Below are 21,343 nucleotides of genomic sequence, written 5' to 3'. Positions count from 1 at the left end.
CTGGTAAAATGAACCCTGGAGGCCACAGCCAGCTGCCATATTTTAAAGCATCTTGGTTGTCATCCTAAAGTAGGCAGGCCCCAGCACATAACTGGCCCCAGAATCAGAGAGCCACAAGCAGTTCCTCTGTGGCTTCCTTCCCCTCATCTGTGCCTAACACAAACTGGGCACCCCTTAGAATCTGGCCCTCTGTGTCCAAGAACAGGCTCAATCTAAAGGAAGAAACCTGGATAGCGTAGAAATCTAAAAGTTGGCTAGTTTCTGAACAAAAAGGGGACACACCATGCATGCAGCATCATGAGTAGGTACAGCCACTAGATTTAGAAATCTTCAGATATTTTTTATGTTCTCTACAAAAAATGCACTATGTATTCTGCTCACACTGATATAATTTTGCTTGCTATTATGGCAGGTTATTGGAGATTAATTTCGTTTAATTTAATTCTGGCCAATGTAATAGAATATGGACCTTGGCCTTATAAATTCATGTTATTACTTTTGTATAATTTTCAGACATGGTAATATTATTGAACGTGTTGTTTCTACTCAAGAACCAGTTATTACCATATTTTCTATTTTTGTGTGTGGTTCTACTCCTGATACGTTAAGCTACCTCCCCCAACCACTGCACATATATCTTTTGACTGACAGCAGGATATTTCTGGATATACCAAGCTAGGCTCTCTTAGTGCGCAGTCAGTGTCCCCACATGGCGAGCTAGTGTGGAGTAGCTAATTGAGTACCTAGTACACTTTAAAGTCACATTTTAGCTTATTTAGCATATTAGCACTAACATCCCCATGTAGACATGCCCTAAGTATAACTTTCATCTCATTGGGTACCACACCAGACCTCCAACAGGAACATTTCTGTCCTTCTCTATGCAAAGTTCACACCACAATGATACCCACCATCTGAGTACATAAGCAGGACATCTTTTGGAACACTGCTTCTTATCCAAACTGGTCAGTAGGGTTTTTTGTGCTATCTGCATGATCCTCTCCATCCTTCTAGAATTGTGCACGTCCCCTTACAGATGCACTTTGTCTCTACTATCTTCATATTCCTGGAAGATTCATTAAAAGGCTATCAGTGTGCTGAAGAAGCACTGAGTAGGGGAGGACTATGAACCAGCATGGAGACGTATGTGCTCAGTCACATTGGCTACGAGAACATGACAACCTGGAGATAGCCACAGGTTCCTCATTATGTAATCTGGAGGAAAAACTAAAACTAGATGCCTCATTAGGAAGAAAAAATCATATGCAGTGAGACCACATTAAAAATCCTACTGGATATTTCCATGAAAAAATAACAGTTGGAGGGACAGAAGATTGATCACCCAGTCTCTCTCAAACTGATACTTTTGCCTTTTATTGAGAATTATCTGGAACATAGACATTTGTGAAATCTACACCAAAATACAAAGGGAAAGTCAAACCTTGACATCTTAAGGTGTATCCCACTGTTTCCATTAACATGTGCCTCATTGATTTGCCCTTGAGATTTCATCTGACGTGTTATGTTCCATCAGAGGACAGAAAGAAGTTATTTTTTCTAATTCTGATAAGCAGCTACTCCAAGTATATCAGGCTCCAAACCAACCAACCAACCAACCAAACGCACAGAAACCTTAATTAAAAAGTATAAGGCTTCACTGTCAATCATACTGAAAACCTCTGAGTCTTTGCGCTTATAGGATTTTTTGTTTTACTTTTCTGACCTTAGTGATAAATGTGGTGAATTTTAAATTAAGCACTAATGAAAATTCCTGTGTAAGCCCAAAGTGTCAATTTATATCTAACTCCAGTGCTGGAGTGCTGATTTGTGAACTACTGCTTTTCAATGATGTTAAAGCCCATCTCAAAGTGGGTGACCCAACAGGCGCGTACATGTGGCATTGGACCGGTATGTGCACGTCATTCTGTCCTTCTGATTTCCCTGTAGCTTCCATTTCTGTAAGCCAGCAGGTAAGAAACTAGACGAGAATCTTGCCTTTTAAGGAAGCAGGACTCTTGACAATTTCAGTCCCCTGCCTCTCTGGAAAAGGGGAGCTAGAAGGAACAGAGCCATGTGCACAATCAGAACAAATCCCACACCTGTTGTTTGATAGAGAACTGGGATTTCAACTCTTAGATCCTGCAGCCTAAGTTTGGAATGATTGACTCCCTTCCCTCCCTCTTTCTGTGCTGTGGAATATTTAAAAAAAACATGTGGGGGCAAATTCATATCTGGTGTAAAGAGTTGCAAGCTGCTTACCATAGGTCTGAATTTGACCCATAACTAAGTGCCAGGAAAGGTAAATTTTGGATATCTCCTCTCAAGTAAGTATTTATTCAAATGATTTGCTGCACTTCTCTGACTGAAATCACACTGTCAAAATGGCACATCTCAACCTTACACTACATTTAAGTCTTCATACACAAGTATTACTTAGAAACTAGCTTTTAAATATTAATTTACAAGAGGAAAGTAATAAGATCTTATTTTTTTCCACCGCATTGCTTTTGTTCACTGCTCAGCGAGGGTTCCTTCGTTAATCAGTGCTCTTGCTCAGCACTTGCCAAAGAGGAGTTCTTTGAAGTCCTACAATACTAACAGCCTCCTGAGTGGTAACATTCTCTCCCATTTCATTCTCGTCTTTTCCATTTCTTCAGAACAATCTCACTGTGTGCGGGGTTATTTTGTTCACAGAACCCTTGCTCATATGTGCCCCTGTCAGCTATGATCATACAGCACTGGGTCTCAGCGACAGTACTCTTGTTCAATACTCGCCATGAGCTCTTCTTCAGCGTAATCGTACGATATTGGGGATTGCATCTCAGGCTTCTTGTTACTTCTGACTGGAAACCTGGAGGACGAGACAACCAAGTATCTTTACTGTAAAAGAAAGTCAAGCTCTCTGAGATATAGTAAGCCCCTTATCTCCAACAGGGAATGAGAAACAGCATTATTTGTGTGTGCAAAAGTCAAAACAAACCCACCGATCTTACTGAATCATGGATTCCTTAATAGCAGGCCTCATAGTTTTCCGACCCAAAAGACATGTGGTGCTCATTAGTGATCTTTGGGTAACAGTGATTTCTGAAGCAAGCACCGAGAAGAAACTGGAATGATTTTCGCTGGTATAATCGGAAGTGGAATGTTCATGTTACGCATTGTCATGTTACGCATGACAATCCTAGGCTATGTCTACAGCATGAAATTAGGTCGAATTTATAGAAGTCAATTTTTTAGAAATCGATTTTATACAGTCGATTGTGTGTGTCCCCACTTAAGACAATTAAGTCAGCGGAGTGCGTCCACAGTACCGAGGCTAGCGTCAACTTCCAGAGCATTGCACTGTGGGTAGCTATCCCACAGTTCCCGCAGTCTCTGCTGCCCATTGGAATTCTGGTTTGAGATCCCAATGCCTGATGGGGCAAAAAACATTGTTGCGCGTGGTTCTGGGTACATGTTGTCAGGCCCCCCCTCAACCCCCCATAAAAGCAATGGCAGACAATCGGGTCGCACCTTTTTTCCTGGGTTACCCATGCAGACGCCATGCCATGGCAAGCATGGAGCCCACTCAGCTCACCATCACCATACGTCTCCTAGGTGCTGGCAGACACAGGACTGCATTGCTACACAGCAGCAACTCATTGCCTTGTGGCAGCAGATGGTGCAGTATGACTGGTAACCGTCCTCGTCATCTCCTGGGCGCTCTTGGCCGCCCTCGGTGAGGTTGGTCGGTCAGGGTGCCTTGGCAGACATGGGTGCTCCTGGCAGACCTTGGTGAGGTCTGTCGGGGCGCCTGGACATAAAGGGGAGTGACTCAGGTCATTCTCTTCTTCAAGTTTTGTCTAATGGAGATTCAGTCCTGTCTAGAATATTGGCAGAGGGATAGCTCAGTGGTTTAAAGCATTGGCCTGCTAAATCCAGGGTTGTGAGTTCAATCCTTGGGGGGGGCCATTCTGCCTCAGGCTGCTCTCCCAGCCAGCAGCACTGCGAGCATCCAGAGAAGATGACGGCTAGCAGTCGTACTGCACCATCTGCTGCCAGCCTACCCCTTGCTCCTCCCTCCGTGAAAGCAATGGCCAACAATCGTTTCACGCCTTTTTCCATGCGGGCGCCATATTGCTGTCAGCATCGTCATCCACCCGCCGCTTCCGCTTCCGCTGCCACTCTGCTCTTCTGCAGACACCATACCACGGCAAGCATGGAGCCCACTCAGATCACTGCGACAGTTATGACCATTCTAAACACCATGCGCATTATCCAGCAGTATATGCAGAACCAGAACCAGCAAAAGCAGGTGAGTAGGCAATGGCAGCACGGTGAGGAGAGTGACGAGGACATGGACACGGACTTCTCTCAAAGTACGGGCCCTGGCAATGTGGACATCATGGTGGTAATGGGGCAGGCTCATGCGGTGGAACGCCGATTCTGGGCACGGGAAACAAGCACAGACTGGTGGGACCGCATAGTGTTGCAGGTCTGGGATGCTTCCCAATGGCTGCGAAACTTTCGCATGTGTAAGGGCACTTTCATGGAACGTTGTGACTTGCTTTCCCCTGCCCTGAAGCGCCAGAATACCAAGATGAGAGCAGCCCTCACAGTTCACAAGCGAGTGGCGATAGCCCTGTGGAAGCTTGCAACGCCAGACAGCTACTGATCAGTCGGGAATCAATTTGGAGTGGGCAAATCTACTGTGAGGGCTGCTGTGATGCAAGTAGCCAATGCAATCACTGAGCTGCTGCTACCAAGGGTAGTGACTCTGGGAAATGTGCAGGTCATAGTGGATGGCTTTGCTGCAATAGGATTCCCTAACTGTGATGGGCTGATAGACGGAACCCATATCCCTATCTTGGCACTGGAGCACCAAGGCAGCAAGTACATAAACCGAAAGGGGTACTTTTCAATGGTGCTGCAAGCACTGGTGGAACATTTCACCAACATCAACGTGGGATGGCTGGGAAAGGTACATGACGCTCGCATCTTCAGGAACTCTGGTCTGTTTCAATAGCTCCAGCAAGGGACTTTCTTCCCAGACCAGAAAATAACCGTTCGGGATGTTGAAATGCCTATAGTTATCCTCGGGGACCCAGCCTACCCCTTAATGCCATGGCTCATGAAGCCATATACAGGTAGCCTGGACAGTAGTCAGGAGCTGTTCAACTATAGGCTGAGCAAGTGCAGAATGGTGGTAGAATGTGCATTTGGACATTTACAAGCACGCTGGCGCAGTTTACTGACTCGCTTAGACCTCAGTGAAACCAATATTCCCACTGTTATTACTGCTTGCTGTGCACTCCACAATCTCTGTGAGAGTAAGGGGGAGACCTTTATGGCGGGGTGGGAGGTTGAGGCAAATCGCCTGGCTGCTGATTACGCGCAGCCAGACACCAGGGCAGTTAGAAGAGTACAGGAGGGCGCGGTGCGCATCAGAGAAGCTTTGAAAACCAGTTTCATGACTGGCCAGGCTACGGTGTGAAAGTTCTGTTTGTTTCTCATTGATGAAAACCCCCACCTCTTGGTTCACTCTACTTCCCTGTAAGCTAACCACCCTTCCTTTCCCCCTTCGATCACCACTTGCAGAGGCAATAAAGTCATTGTTGCTTCAAATTCATGCATTCTTTATTAATTCGTCACACAAATAGGGCGATAACTGCCAAGGTAGCCCAGGAGGGATGGGGGAGGAAGGAAGGACAAGGCCACACTGTACTTTAAAACTTATTGAATGCCAGATTTCTGTTGCTTGGGCAGTCCTCTGGGGTGGAGTAGTTGGGTGCCCGGAGGCCCCCGCACCGCGTTCTTGAGTGTCTGGGTGAGGAGGCTATGGATCTTGGAAAGGAGGGCGGTTGGTTACACAGGGGCTAAAGTGGGGGTCTGTGCTCATACTGCATTATCCAGCATGATAATGGGAGTACATTTCCTGCACCTCAACCATATGCCGGAGCATATCAGTTTGATCCTCCAGGAACCTCAGCATTGACTCCTGCCTTATGTCAGCAAGCTGATGCCACCTATCATCTTCAACCTGCCACCTATCCTCGTGTTTATATTGTGCTTTTCTGGACTCTAACATTGTCTGCCCCCTCGCATTCTGCTGGCTCCTTCAGTGTGGGAGGACTGCATGAGCTCAGAGAACATTGCATCGCGAGTGTGTTTTTTTCACCTTCTAATCTTTGCTAGCCTCTGGGATGAAGATGATAGGGGAAGCGTTGAAACATTTGCAGCTGCAGGAGGAAAAAAAAGGGAGAGTAGTAGTTAAAAAGATGCATTTTAGAGAACAATGGGTACATCTTTCATGGTGAACCTTGCTGCTAACACTACATAGCACATGTGCATTCAGTACAAGGTCACATTTTGCCTCTTATATTGAGGGTCTGCAGGTTTGGTGTGAGAGATCACACACGCAGGGCCGGCGGGCAACAGAATTTGGCTTGCAGACAGCCCTGGTAAGCCACAGTCTTTTGGCTTCTTTAACCTTCATAACATGTGGGAATGGTTTCAAACAGCAGCACCCTCATTTCACATACCAAGCACCCATTGGGTTGGCCATTTGAAATGGGTTGGCAATTTAAAAGGAGGGGCTGCAGTTTTCGGGTTAACGTGCAGCACAAACTCAACTAACCGCTCCCCGCCACAATTCTCTGGGATGATGGCTTCACCCCTCCACCCACCGCGTGGCTAACAGCGGGGAAGGTTTCTGTTCAGCCACAGGCAAACAGCCCAGCAGGAATGGCCACCTCTGAATGTCCCCTTAATAAAATTACCCTATTTCAACCAGGTGACCATGGATGATATCACTCTCCTGAGGCTAACACAGAGAGATAAAGAATGGATGTTACTTGAATGCCAGCAAACACCGGGACCATACGCTGCCATGCTTTGTTATGCCATGATTCCAGACTATGTGCTACCGGCCCGGCGTGGTAAAGTGTCCTACCATGGAGGACGGAATAAGGCTGCCCTCCCTAGAAACCTTTTGCAAAGGCTTTGGGAGTACATCCAGGAGAGCTTTATGGAGATGTCCCTGGAGGATTTCCACTCCCTCCCCAGACACATTAACAGACTTTTCCAGTAGTGGTACTGGCCGCAAATTAATCATTAAACACACTTGCTTTTAAACCATGTATTATATTTACAAAGGTACACTCACCAGAGGTCCCTTCTCCGCCTGGTGGGTCCGGGAGCCTGCCTTGGGTGGGTTCGGGGGGTATTGGCTCCAGGGTGATAAACAGTTCCTGGCTGTCGGGGGAAACGGTTTCTCTGCTTACTTGCTGTGCGCTATCTTCAACCTCCTCCTCATCTTCCTCATCCCCAAAATGCGCATCTCTGTTGCGTGATAATCCATTGACGGAGTCAAAGCACAGGGGTGGGATAGTGGTGGCTGCACCCCCTAGAATGGCGTGCAGCTCATCATAGAACTGGCATGTCTGGGGCTCTGACCCAGAGCGGCCGTTTGCCTCTCTGGTTTTTTGGTAGATTTGCCTGAGCGCCTTACGTTTCACGCAGCACTGCTGCAGGTCCCTGTTATAGCCTCTGTCCTTCATGCCCTTGGAGATTTTTTTCAAATGTTTGGGCATTTCGTCTTTTGGAACAGAGTTCTGATAGCACAGATTCATATCCCCATACAGCGATCAGATCCCGTACCTCCCATTCGGTCCATGCTGGAGCTCTTTTGCGATTCTGGGACTCCATCATGGTCACCTCTGCTGATGAGCTCACCATACTGGCCAAACAGGAAATGAGATTCAAAAGTTCGCAGGCCTTTTCCTGTCTACCTGGCCAGTGCATCTGAGTTGAGAGAACTGTCCAGAGTGGTCACAATGGAGCACTTTGGGATAGCTCTCGCAGGCCAATACCGTCAAATTGCGACTACAGTACTCCAGATTCGACCTGGCAAGGTCGATTTCAGCACTAATCCCCCCGTCGGAGGAGGAGTACAGAAATTGATTTTAAGAGCCCTTTAAGTCAAAGTAAATGGCTTCATCATGTGGATGGGTGCAGGGTTAAATGGATCTAACGCTGCTAAATTTGACCTAAACTCATAGTGTAGACCAGGGCCTAGAATTCAATCCTGCCCTTTCCTGCCTGAGCTAGGAGGGGTGGGAGAGCAGCGGAGAGGTTTTGACCTTGCAAATGTTACCACAAACAGTTAACTCTACCAGGTAGGTCTGTTTTACCACTCCGCCAAGCAGACAGCAGCCTGTTGGGTTGCTTGGAGCCTCTCCAGGCTGCAGGTCTACACACTCTTTTGAAGCTGTGGAGAGCTGGAGGGCAAAGACCCTGGGTCTCTAGGCTTGTGTTCGCTTAAGTGCTCACAATCTTGCACTCCCTGTGTCCTCTTGCCCCCAGAAAGCATAGGAGGACATGGGGCCAACTTTAGCTCCATCTTGCTAATAGTGTTAACAGCACACACATCATTAAATACAGAAGTAACTGTCTCCCCAAATATTGCATGCTGCGTTAGCCCAGTGATTCAGGGGCACAATGCCTATGTCCAGTGGGGGAGGGAGGTGTTTGTCTGGGGCAGAGCCTAGGATCACGTACAGCACAGCAGAAACAACTTCTTCCCCCATGCCCTCTTTATCTGAGTAGTGGCCTCAGCCCTCTACCAGAGCGCAGGGAGCCCCCTCCCTGCAGCCAGAAACAGGAACCTTCTAGGGCTCTGGGGGCATGGGGATACTGTGGGACGCTGTCAGGGGGCTGGTGCACATGTGGTAAAATAAAAAGACTGAAAAAAATCGCATGATTTTGAACTCTTCGGGTCAACAATACTGGATTAATCAAGAAATCCTGTATTCTAATCCTTGTTCTCGCATTATCTCCCTCTGTGGCATCAGGCAAGTCCATTTGCTTCTGTGCCTCAGTTTCCCCATTTGTCAATGAGGGATAATATGTATCTAGCCCACAGCAGAGCTGGGGACGTTAGTTCATAAACGTTTGTACAATGCTGTCTGAAGTGACTATTTCTGTGACCCTACGTTACCGCTAGTGCTGTGCTGCAAAAGAATGTCACTACACGAGTAAAATGGTTTAATCCACACGAGACTTTGTTCTCAATAAACTAAACTAAAATTTTCCAGAGTTCCCAATTCTGACAATACCTGCAGGTGAATATTCTTCATATGTACAAGAATTCATCCCTGGTGTCTCTGAAAGGGACATACACCTGATGGCAATCACAGTCCTGCAGTAATTGCTTTGGAAGAATTTTGCCCACAGCATTGCACTGATTGTATGTCAATCCTTATAATATAAAACATTCTCATCTGTCTAGTTGCCCATTTGAAAAAAAAATATCCTGATCTGTCTGCGTAAATGTCAGGAGCTGCAGATGTCAACAATGGCTTTTTTTTTCAAACCGGCCAACTGGCATGGCAGATGTCATGTGAATTTCCTACCCGAGAGGCAGCTAATTTACTTTGCACAATTTCTTCAACCGCAAGTTCTATGGGCACCAAGAGGTATCTAGCAAATGAGTCTTCACTTGATTCCTTCATTCAGTTTCCTTCTTTTGACAGAGAGGAAATGATTTTTTTCTCTTCATATAGTAAATAAGAGATGGGAGTAACACTTAAAAGCAGGGTGTAGGGCCCAAATACTTCATAATAGGAAAAGGAAATGTAGAAACATGACTTAAACTCACAACTGGCATGTGAGTTATTGATTATAGCTCATCATGTGACCAGCCCTCTGCTAGTTTTACAGGAATGTTGAATGATGGATAAGAAACAGCCCGTGGCAAAATTTCCAAGACTCCATTTTGAAATCTACAAAACATTAATTGTTTCCATTGGCGCTTACACAACCCATTTTTTCTAATTATTCCTGACGGCTGAGGCTATGTCGACACAAGACAACTTACAGTGACACAGCTCTACCGCTGCAGGCTGAGCCGCTGGAAGGTCTCTCACATAACTGCTCTATGCCAATGGGAGAGAGCTTGCCCAGCGACTCCCAACAAGTGGCGGTAGCTATGTTGGTGGTAGACGCTCTCTCGTTGACATAGTGCTGTGCACGCTTCCACTTATGCCAGCAAAATGTATGTTGCTCAGGGTGTGTTTTTTCACACCCTTGAGCAACATACATTTTGCCGCCATAAGTGGTAGGGTAACCTGGCCTTAGTCTTCATGGTGACCTTTAGGATGAGAGACGCTCTCTAAATAAAAAACCCAACGTACTGCAAAATACATCAGCTGTCAACTTTTTCTTTTTAAACAATAATGAATGAATGAATGAATGAATGAACAGGGTGACGCGTAACGCTAATGGGCTAGGACAATGGCTGGAAAAAAGCAAACAGCCCCATAGCCTTTCATTTCTTCCTGTAAACCTCATGGAAATATGCTCTAGAATTTAACAGGGATGAAACCTATACTGTCCTAGAGAAACAGAACATGGTTCCTCAGAAATTACTTGACTCTAAATGTCTGAGTTCTCTGGTCTCCTAAGGCCACTTTGTAATGCTTAAAACAGCCAGAGATAGCTGGTAGAGAATCCCCCTTGCATAGGAGAACTCTTGGATGTAAGAAAGCTGGCTGCTCTAGCAACAGCCAGTCCCAGTGTTAAGCAAGAGATGGGGTGTGTCAGGGGAATTCGGGGGGCAGGGCATGGGTGGGACTGGGTCTGCTGAAGCAGAGCTCTACTATGCTGATCCCGCACTGTAACTGGTGGTGCAGAGTTAAAGTAGGTCCCCAGCTGCTCTAATTTACCCTGGGGCTAGGTGGCTGAGGATCAGGAATTGTAACTGTCTGAGCTCAGCCTGTTCCGTTGCAGTGATAACCAATATTCCTCCTGACTTGGAACGGGGAAGCCCCAGAAATTTTTCACCTGGTACGCACAACCACATTTGCCCCTCAGCAACTGTTTGGTTCCTGTCCCATGGAGCCGGGCACAGCTCACGACTCCAGGCATTGTGATCTGGTGAATGGGATCGCAGCCCCACTCAGCTTTGGCCCGGCAGGAGCCGCTCAATGAAACTTGGCCCTGCAGCTCTCCATCACAACCCTGCCAGATCACAATGCCATTTACTTTGGGGGCCCTCTCAAACAGGCACCCTGGGACAAACTGCCCCTTTTCCACTCCTCCCATGGGGCCGTGCCCCCACTCCCCAATTGGCACCCCTGCCAATGGTATGCACTGTGGATAATTTACACACCGCTGTGGGCTCCACTGAATTAGAAAATAGCAAATCAACACTTCTGGGGGAAAATAATTCAAAACACAGCTATTCAGTGGGATTGAGAAATCTGGAAAGCAATAATGCAGAAAGGAAAAGGGCCAATAGTGTACAACACACAAGATAGGAGTTTTCAGTGGAGCAGAGCAGCACAAAAAGGCGCAACTCCACCAGGAATACTGTGCTCATGTCTAGTCACCTCATTACTAGGAAAATATTAACAGCTTGGAGGGAGTTTACAGAACAGCAACAAAAGTGCTTACAGGGCAGAGTGGACTGACGAAGCAAGAGAAGCTGAAAAGAAGCAAACATTTAATATAACTGAGGAAGGGGAACAGCAGAGGAGACTACATCTGTTTTAAGGGTGTTAATGCCAAGGAGGGAAAACAATTATGGAGAGGCCATAGGATACAGTAAATAGGATACAATGTGAGATGGGACAATTTAAACTAAATACAAGGAAAATTTCTTGTCATCAAGACTCATTAGGCTGTGAATTAATCTCCCACAAGGAACAATGGTGGGAGTTCCTTTGCTTGAGAAAGGACTCCTCGTTGTTTTTACACTTGGCAACGTACAACATGGGAAATCCTGCCCTGGCAGAGGGATGGGCTAGAGGCTCCACAAGGCCTTTTCCTTAACGTCCATGATTCTGCTTTGTGTTGTCAGAACTAAGGAGACCCCTTTTTACTAGGGTTACTGCCTGCTGTATGACCCTTGCCACAGTCCAGTGGGGTAGTTGATGGTCACTGCAGAGAAGACGTAGCAGGAAATCTGGAATTGAAATGTCGGATTTTTTAAGACAGATTTATCCTTTTTCTGAGGATAGGAAAGTAAACAATAAATTGTTAACGTTCCTTCTTAAAGCAAATGTGACTATTGACTCAGGACCAGATCAATGCCTTGCTTAAACACTGTACTAGAAATACAAGCTTTAGGGGCGGTCATAAGATCTCAGTAATTAGAAAGGGAAAAGATATATTAGGTCATCTGGTCCATTCTGCTGCTAGGTCACAGTGCCCTGACAGAGGGTGTCTGAAATACTAAACTGATTTAAAATTTTTATTAAAGCTAACTTTAAAATGATCTAATACACAGGTTAAGGAAAGAGTGCCTATACATCTGGGCATAATGCTTAAATTATCCAAAAGTACAAAGATTTTGGTTTAAAAGTCATAAAATACATATTGTATATACTATGCAATATCCCAAATTAAGGTTAATAAATTTAACAATACAGATAAAATATTAGCATCCAAATATTTGGGTACATCACTCATAAAAAGATATTAAGAATAGCTTCTGGAAAACAAACACAGCAATGAGTGTATAGTGTCCCTTAATAATTGAGAATTTAGGATAGATTGTCCCTCAGTAAATACAATCCATCAGAAAAGTATTTTGGTTACCTTCCCAACTTCACTTCTCGGTGGCACTCTGGCTCATCTCTCCTGGTATTGCCAATGTCCGGTAATGTGTTCTAAATAGATGTCCTTTGACCTCCTGATGGCATCTGATACCATGAGTTGCTGCATCAGCTGAGCGTAGCACTGACTGATTCCACATTCCTGCACCACTCGCTCGTTACTGGGATCCCATGTGCCTAGGGCTCCAATGATCGATGCATGTGTTTGAACTTCATAACCCCTAATTCTCAAGGCATCAGACAGAGAGGTGTATTTCTTCACCTTTCAAACTGGGGACATCCACCACGACAATCTTCTTCTGTTTCTCGTTAGTGATGATGACATCCGGTTGCAATTGGCTGTCCGTTCCAGGGATAGCGGAGTTCACGGCAACCTACCCCATGGGTGGTGAGATGGCTCTGACTAGGCGATCTTGGATGGAATTGTAGCGCAGCTGCCAGGCTCTGGAATGGGGCTTGCAACTACACAAGACATGAGGTAACGTCTCATTAGCATAGCCATACTTTCTGCATCGCTTGTCCCAATTTCCGGGACGGACAGCTCCGTTCAGCGGGAGGTAGTTGAGCCAGGCCCTGTGGATGAATCTCCAGTCAGCAAATCGGGTGAACCTGTCCCTGGGGAGGAAGTGGTTGCTGGCATCCCACTTGCATGTCACTTTGAAGGCCTTGCCCTGGTCCGGCTTCTGTTTCAGGTTTTCCACATACTGGCAGTGGATGGCATCCTTCAAGATCCTCTCCAGCATAGTTCTAGCTCTCAGAGTGATGATTGTGTGCTCTGTATTCTTCACCTGTGGCACCAGGACTCCCAGTTCCTAACGTTCTTCACACCATGTCCAGTGGCAGCCAATACGCTTCTCCAGCCGTTGCGTAGCACTTCGGGCATGAGTCCAAAGTGAAGCAAAGTCTCCCCCATCTCTTCCAAAGTCGCTTTCCAGAGGTCCGCTCAGGTAGGTGGCAACATCTTGGTTGGAAGAGGTCCTGGCGATTCGCTTCCTGATGACGTCATGCACAGCACTCGCTGCGATGTTCCTCACCAAGGCGTCCAGGCATGTCGGAAGGCATGAGTGATTACCGCAACGTCATATAGATCACCCATTTGAGGGATGTTGGTGCCACCCTGCCTGAGTGAGATGTACACCAGTTCATTGCTGTCCCTCTGGAGAAGAAACATCCACTGCTTTATGGTGTTGTCTGCCCTGTTAAGACTGGATCTTCGCCAAAATGCTAAGAAGCAGCTGTGATTATCCTACGTCAAACCAAGCCTCCAAAGCTAAAAGTTCTCAGAACTCGCTTAATTATTTTGTGGATGTGTCACTATCTGGATGGATCTCATCTCCGACAGTTGTGGTTATGGGGTACAGACTGATGCAGGACAGGATTCAAAGTAGATTTACTGCCTTTGCGGAACTGCTTTCCAGGAAGAAATACAGCAAATGAGGCTGCATCTTCTTCTTCTTTTTTTTTTTTTTAAAGCTTTTCCACTTTTCTTGTTTCTTCTTTTCGTTCTTTTCCTTTGTTTTATTGGTTTTGTTATTTCTTCAGTGATTGGCTCTATCAGTGATGGACCTGATTTGGTCCACCTGGGACTGATTCTGCTCTCAGGCACACCAGAGTAACTCCACAAATGTCCATTTATACCAGTGTGACAGAGCAGAATCTGATCCAGTGAAAGATGAGACAACTCTAGGAACGAAACGTTACTTAGTTGGTTTGACTTTTCCAAAAACTGAAATTCTGTTGACAGAATGATTAGTTTAACAGATGTTCCCATAGAGTTCTTGATGCTAAAGACTATAGTCCTGATTGTTATTTACACTAAGGTCACTTTAGACAGTGTAAAGTGGGAGTAAGTCTATATTTACTCCCATTTTAAAACCTCTTAAAACTGGCAGAGCAAAGTGGCCTTAGTGTAAATGAGATTAAGGTTCTGCTTCTTCATCATAGACCTGTAGCTGTCTCCAGCTTGCTTTCTCCTTAATCCAGATGTCCTTCCAAATATTCTCCACATTTTCTTTTGAGAGTATGAATTTTCCAGCGGTGACCCACTTTCTATATTAGAATCACAATTGTTTCCTTTGCATTTCAAAGTGGCAGAGATAAGCAAGTTCCTCATAGAGGCGCAAGATGGGGTACAGATTAGCCAGAGCCTATAGCTGCTATGGTTAGTTTGGGAATCTTTTGACTCACTCTTTGGCATGATCAAATTCACCAAAAGGCTCTGCAGCAACCCTTTCCAGACAAAACAGAATAACTGTAATCATGGTGCAAAGGCCAGTGAGGGTGCTGGGAAATATCAGAAGAGGGTGGATTTTTTTACTGAGAGTGCCTGCCTGTATGACCACTCTGCCTAACCACTGCCCACCATCCTTGTTAGCTGTCAAGGGACTGGAGCTGACGAGAAGCTTGCTCAGAAAGTGGGATTCTCGTCAATTTCAATTCCCTACTGGCTCAAAAGCAAAGGAGCGAGCTGGCAGGGAGCAAGGATTATGCCACCAACATGTGCTTTCATGTCATATCCATCAGTGATGTCTATGGTTAATAGGTCACAGCCTGATAACCAGAATTTTCACTCAGACTGATCTACACCTCCTTCTGGAGAGACAAAGCTGCTTAAAATCAAGAGAGTCACTGTTTGGCGTAAGAAAATGATATTTAAAATCTTTCATCAGTGCCCCATTCACACGTCTATTTTACTGCTCCCAGTGCTCCTCCTGTAGGCAGTCATAGGAGAACAGTCTGGGAGCCATTGCTCGTGCTAGTGGACATACTGTTTCAGATTTTCTTTCCTTTATTGCTATACAAACACGCACCATTTTAATCCAACCAGCCTTCACGAAACCACGGAAGAGGCTGATTGGGCCACAGTGTCCTGTGTCTGCTCTGTGTGACTGTGAACCAAAGGGAAGGAATCTCCCTGAAGCGAGAAGAGGAGGGCGGCTTGGCTCACCTGAATGCAGTTGAAAGGGTACTTATGTCACAAGCCTTATCAACCCAAGAGAGCTGGGCCACTGCAGTTTGCCCCTGTGTGACTGCACCGGTGCAAGTAGCCATATCTCCCCTGGGCACAACAGAGTAGCACGGTAGCACCCAGCATTCCTGCACCTGTGTTGTGGGGATCTAGTCCACAGTTCTCTGTGGTCTGTTCTAGCCAGATACTGGTATGGTCTTGTCATCGCAGTATCTGAGCTCCTCACAACCAGTCATTTGTGGAATTTATCCAGGAAGTCTGGAAGCATTATCAAACATAAGAACATAAGAAAGGCCATACTGGGTCAGACCAAAGGTCCATCCAGCCCAGTACCCTGTCTACCAACAGTGGCCAATGCCAGGTGCCCCAGAAGGAGTGAATCTAACAGGTAATGATCTAGTGATATCTCTCCTGCCATCCATCTCCACCCTCTGACAAACAGAAGCTAGCAACACCATTCCTTACCCATCCTGGCTAATAGCCATTAATGGACTTAACCTCCATGAATTTATTTAGTTCTTTTTAATCCCTGTTATAGTCCTAGCCTTCACAACCTCCTCAGGCAAGGAGTTCCACAGGTTGACTGTGCACTGAGTGAAGAAGAACTTCCCTTTATTTGTTTTAAACCTGCTACCCATTCATTTAATTTGGTGGCCCCTACTTCTTATATTATGGGAACAAGTAAATAACTTTTCCTTATTCACTTTCTCCACACCACTCATGATTTTATATACCTCTATCATATCCCCCTTTAGTCTCCTCTTTTCCAAGCTGAAAAGTCCTAGCCTCTTTAATCTCTCCTCCTACAGGACCCATTCCAACCCCCTAATCATTTTATTTGCCCTTTTCTGAACCTTTTCCAATGCCAGTATATCTTTTTTGAGATGAGGGGACCACATCTGTACGCAGTATTCAATATGTGGGCGTACCATGAATTTATATAAGGGCAATAAGATCTTCTCTGTCTTATTCTCTATCCCTTTTTTAATGATTCCTAACATTCTGTTTGCTTTTTTGACTGCCGCTGCACACTGCAGGGACGTCTTCAGAGAACTATCCACGATGACTCCAAGATCTCTTTCCTGATTAGTTATATCTAAATTAGCCCCCATCATATTGTATGTATAGTTGGGGTTATTTTTTCCAAAGTGCATTACTTTACATTTATCCACATTAAATTTCATTTGCCATTTTGTTGCCCAATCACTTAGTTTTGTGAGATCTTTTTGAAGTTCTTCACAGTCTGCTTTGGTCTTAACTATCTTGAGCAGTTTAGTATCATCTGGAAACTTTGCCACCTCAGTCTTTACCCCTTTCTCCAGATCATTTAAGAATAAGTTGAATAGGACTGGTCCTAGGACTGACCTTTGAGGAACACCACTAGTTACCCTTCTCCTTTCTGAAAATTAACCATTTATTCCTACCCTTTGTTCCCTGTCTTTTAACCAGTTCTCAATCCATGAAAGAATCTTCCCTCTTGGTGGATAGAAAGCTGGCTAGATTGTCGGGCTCAACGGGTAGTGATCAATGGCTCCATGTCTAGTTGGCAGCTGGTATCAAGTGGAGTGCCCCAAGGGTCGGTCCTGGGGCCGGTTTTGTTCAATATCTTCATAAATGATCTGGAGGAAGGTGTGGATTGCACCCTCAGCAAGTTTGCAGATGACACTAAACTGGGAGGAGAGGTAGATATGCTGGAGGGTAGGGATAGGATACAGAGGGCCCTAGACAAATTAGAGGATTGGGCCAAAAGAAATCTGATGAGGTTCAACAAGGACAAGTGCAGAGTCCTGCACTTAGGAAGGAAGAATCCAATGCACCGCTACAGATTAGGAACCGAATGGCTCGGCAGCAGTTCTGCGGAAAAGGACCTAGGGGTTACAATGGACGAGAAGCTGGATATGAGTCAACAGTGTGCCCTTGTTGCCAAGAAGGCCAATGGCATTTTGGGATGTATAAGTAGGGGCATTGCCAGCAGATCAAGGGACATGATCGTTCCCCTGTATTCGACACTGGTGAGGCCTCATCTGGAGTACTGTGTCCAGTTTTGGGCCCCACACTACAAGCAGGATGTGGAAAAATTGGAAAGAGTCCAGCGGAGGGCAACAAAAATTATTAGGGGACTGGAACACATGAGTTAGGAGGAGAGGCTGAGGGAACTGGGGATGTTTAGTCTACGGAAGAGAAGAATGAGGGGGGATTTGACAGCTGCTTTCAACTACCTGAAAGGGGGTTCCAAAGAGGATGGCTCTAGACTGTTCTCAGTGGTAGCAGATGACAGAACAAGGAATAATGGTCTCAAGTTGCAGTGGGGGAGGTTTAGGTTGGATATTAGGAAAAACTTTTTCACTAGGAGAGTGGTGAAACACTGGAATGCGTTACCTAGGGAGGTGGTAGAATCTCTTTCCTTAGAAGTTTTTAAGGTCAGGCTTCACAAAGCCCTGGCTGGGATGATTTAATTGGGGATCGGTCCTGCTTTGAGCAGGGGGTTGGACTAGATGACCTCCTGAGGTCCCTTCCAACCCTGATATTCTATGATTCTATGATTCTCTTATCCCATGACAACTTAATTTACGTAAGAGCCTTTGGTAAGGGACCTTGACAAAGGCTTTCTGGAAATCTAAGTACACTATGACAGGTTTCAGAGTAGCAGCTGTGTTAGTCTGTATTCGCAAAAAGAAAAGGAGTACTTGTGGCACCTTAGAGACTAACCAATTTATTTGAGCATGAGCTTTTGTGCTACACGAAAGCTCATGCTCAAATAAATTGGTTAGTCTCTAAGGTGCCACAAGTACTCCTTTTCTTTTTAAGTACACTATGTCCACTGGATCCCCCTTGTCCACATGTTTGTTGACCCCCTCAAAGAACTCTAATAGATTAGTAAGACATGATCTCCCTTTACAGAAACCATGTTGACTTTTGCGCAACAATTTATGTTCTCCTATGTGTCTGACAATTTTATTCTTTACTATTGTTTCAACTAATTTGCCCAGTACTGACGTTAGACTTACTTGTCTGTAATTGCCAGGATCACCTCTAGAGCCCTTCTTAAATATTGGTGTTACATTAGCTATCTTCCAGTCATTGGGTATAGTAGCTGATTTAAAGGACAGGTTACAAACCACAGTTAATAGTTCCGAAATTTCACATTTGAGTTCTTTCAGAACTCTTGAGTGAATGCCATCTGGTCCCGGTGACTTGTTACTGTTAAGTTTCTCAATTAATTCCAAAACCTCCCCTAGTGACACTTCAATCTGTGACAATTCCTCAGATTTGTCACATACAACAGATGGCTCAGGTTTGGGAATCTCCCTAACATCTTCAGCCGTGAAGACTGAAGCAAAGAATTCATTTAGCCCTGGTCTACACTAGGACTTTAGGTCGAATTTAGCAGCGTTAAATCGATTTAAACCTGCACCCGTCCACACAATGAAGCCCTTTATTTCGACTTAAAGGGCTCTTAAAATCGATTTCCTTACTCCACCCCTGACAAGTGGATTAGCGCTTAAATCGACATTGCCGGCTCGAATTTGGGGTACTGTGGACACAATTCGATGGTATTGGCCTCCGGGAGCTATCCCAGAGTGCTCCATTCTGACCGCTCTGGACAGCACTCTCAACTCAGATGCACTGGCCAGGTAGACAGGAAAAGAACCGCAAACTTTTGAATCTCATTTCCTGTTTGGCCAGCATGGCAAGCTGCAGGTGACCATGCAGAGCTCATCAGCACAGGTGACCATGATGGAGTCCCAGAATCGCAAAAGAGCTCCAGCATGGACCGAACGGGAGGTACGGGATCTGATCGCTGTTTGGGGAGAGGAATCCGTGCTATCAGAACTCCGTTCCAGTTTTCGAAATGCCAAAACCTTTGTGAAAATCTCCCAGGGCATGAAGGACAGAGGCCATAACAGGGACCCGAAGCAGTGCCGCGTGAAACTGAAGGAGCTGAGGCAAGCCTACCAGAAAACCAGAGAGGCGAACAGCCGCTCTGGGTCAGAGCCCCAAACATGCCGCTTCTATGATGAGCTGCATGCCATTTTAGGGGGTTCAGCCACCACTACCCCAGCCGTGTTGTTTGACTCCTTCAATGGAGATGGAGGCAATACGGAAGTAGGTTTTGGGGACGAAGAAGATGATGATGAGGAGGAGGTTGTAGATAGCTCACAGCAAGCAAGCGGAGAAACCGGTTTTCCCGACAGCCAGGAACTGTTTCTCACCCTAGACCTGGAGCCAGTACCCCCCGAACCCACCCAAGGCTGCCTCCTGGACCCAGCAGGCGGAGAAGGGACCTCTGGTGAGTGTACCTTTTAAAATACTATACATGGTTTAAAAGCAAGCATGTGAAAGGATTACTTTGCCCTGGCATTTGCGGTTCTCCTAGATGTAGTCCTAAAGCCTTTGCAAAAGGTTTCTGGGGAGGGCAGCCTTATTTCGTCCTTCATGGTAGGACACTTTACCACTCCAGGCCAGTAACACGTACTCGGGAATCACTGTAGAACAAAGCATTGCAGTGTATGTTTGCTGGCATTCAACCAAAATCCGTTCTTTATCTCTCTGTGTTATCCTCAGGAGAGTGAGATATAATTCATGGTCACCTGGTTGAAATAGAGTGCTTTTCTTCAGGGGACACTCAGAGGAGCCCATTCCTGCTGGGCTGTTTGCCTGTGGCTAAACAGAAATGTTCCCTGCTGTTAGCCACAGGGAGGGGGGAAGGTTGAGGGGGTAGTCACGCGGTGGGAGGAGGCAAAATGCGACCTTGTAACGAAAGCACATGTGCTATGTATGTAATGTTAACAGCAAGGTTTACCCTGAAAGAGTGTAGCGACTGTTTTATAAAATGTGTCTTTTTAAATACTGCTGTCCCTTTTTTTTTCTCCACCAGCTGCATGTGTTTCAATGATCACAGGATCTTCTCCTTCCCAGAGGCTAGTGAAGCTTAGAAAGAAAAAAAACCGCACTCGCGATGAAATGTTCTCCGAGCTCATGCTGTCCTCCCACACTGACAGAGCACAGACGAATGCGTGGAGGCAAATAATGTCAGAGTGCAGGAAAGCACAAAATGACCGGGAGGAAAGGTGGAGGGCTGAAGAGAGTAAGTGGCGGGCTGAAGACAGGGCTGAAGCTCAAATGTGGCGGCAGCGTGATGAGAGGAGGCAGGATTCAATGCTGAGGCTGCTGCAGGACCAAACCAGTATGCTCCAGTGTATGGTTGAGCTGCAGCAAAGGCAGCTGGAGCACAGACTGCCACTGCTGCCCCTCTGTAACCAACCGCCCTCCTCCCCAAGTTCCATAGCCTCCACACCCAGACGCCCAAGAACGCGGTGGGGGGGCCTCCGGCCAACCAGCCACTCCACCACAGAGGATTGCCCAAAAAAAAGAAGGCTGTCATTCAATAAATTTTAAAGTTGTAAACTTTTAAAGTGCTGTGCTTAAAGTGCTGTGTGGCCTTGTCCTTCCCTCCTCCACCACCCCTCCTGGGATACCTTGGTAGTCATCTCCCTATTTGTGTGATGAATGAATAACGAATGCATGACTGTGAAGCAGCAATGACTTTATTGCCTCTGCAAGCAATGATTAAAGGGAGGCGAGGAGGGTGGTTAGCTTACAGGGAAGTAGAGTGAACCAAGGGGCGGGGGGTTTCATCAAGGAGAAACAAACAGAACTTTCACACCGTAGCCTGGCCAGTCATGAAACTGGTTTTCAAAGCTTCTCTGATGCATACCGCGCCCTCCTGTGCTCTTCTAACCGCCCTGGTGTCTGGCTGCGCGTAACCAGCAGCCAG

General features: G+C 46.1%; 2 protein-coding genes across 9 annotated transcripts in view; one reads left to right on the top strand and one right to left on the bottom strand.

Annotated features, from left to right (window-relative positions):
- Positions 1 to 1,358: 1,358 nt before the first annotated feature.
- CYS1 (cystin 1) overlaps positions 1,359 to 21,343 on the bottom strand; it is a 46,316-nt gene continuing 26,331 nt past the window's right edge. For 3 of the 8 annotated variants that reach the window (XM_073336031.1, XM_073336035.1, XM_073336037.1), the window contains one exon: positions 7,733 to 11,944. In XM_073336031.1, the coding sequence (XP_073192132.1) occupies positions 11,808 to 11,944 (137 nt within the window). In that variant the 3' untranslated portion in view covers positions 7,733 to 11,807. Of the gene's footprint in view, positions 2,852 to 6,157; positions 6,219 to 7,144; positions 7,692 to 7,732; positions 11,945 to 21,343 lie in introns of those variants that run through there. The other 5 variants (XM_073336029.1, XM_073336030.1, XM_073336034.1 and 2 more) reach the window with 5 other exon arrangements.
- On the top strand, positions 18,929 to 21,002 carry LOC140908589 (uncharacterized). Its single transcript, XM_073336028.1, has 2 exons — positions 18,929 to 19,855; positions 20,444 to 21,002. Exons 1-2 carry the CDS (start codon positions 19,273 to 19,275, stop codon positions 20,962 to 20,964), a joined length of 1,104 nt encoding a protein of 367 aa, XP_073192129.1. The 5' UTR covers positions 18,929 to 19,272; the 3' UTR covers positions 20,965 to 21,002.

This window comes from Lepidochelys kempii, chromosome 3 (assembly GCF_965140265.1).
Source record: "Lepidochelys kempii isolate rLepKem1 chromosome 3, rLepKem1.hap2, whole genome shotgun sequence".
NCBI lineage: Eukaryota > Metazoa > Chordata > Testudines > Cheloniidae > Lepidochelys > Lepidochelys kempii.
Note: the sequence above shows the minus strand (reverse complement) of the source record. Positions and strands in the feature narration are given on the sequence as shown.

What these genes read in the sequence shown, in the direction of transcription:
- LOC140908589 (XM_073336028.1), top strand. Translation starts at nt 19,273, where the DNA reads ATGCAGAGCTCATCAGCACAGGTGACCATGATGGAGTCCCAGAATCGC. An exon ending in AGGCGGAGAAGGGACCTCTG is followed by an intron (nt 19,856 to 20,443) that starts GTGAGTGTACCT and finishes TTTCTCCACCAG; the next exon opens with CTGCATGTGTTTCAATGATC.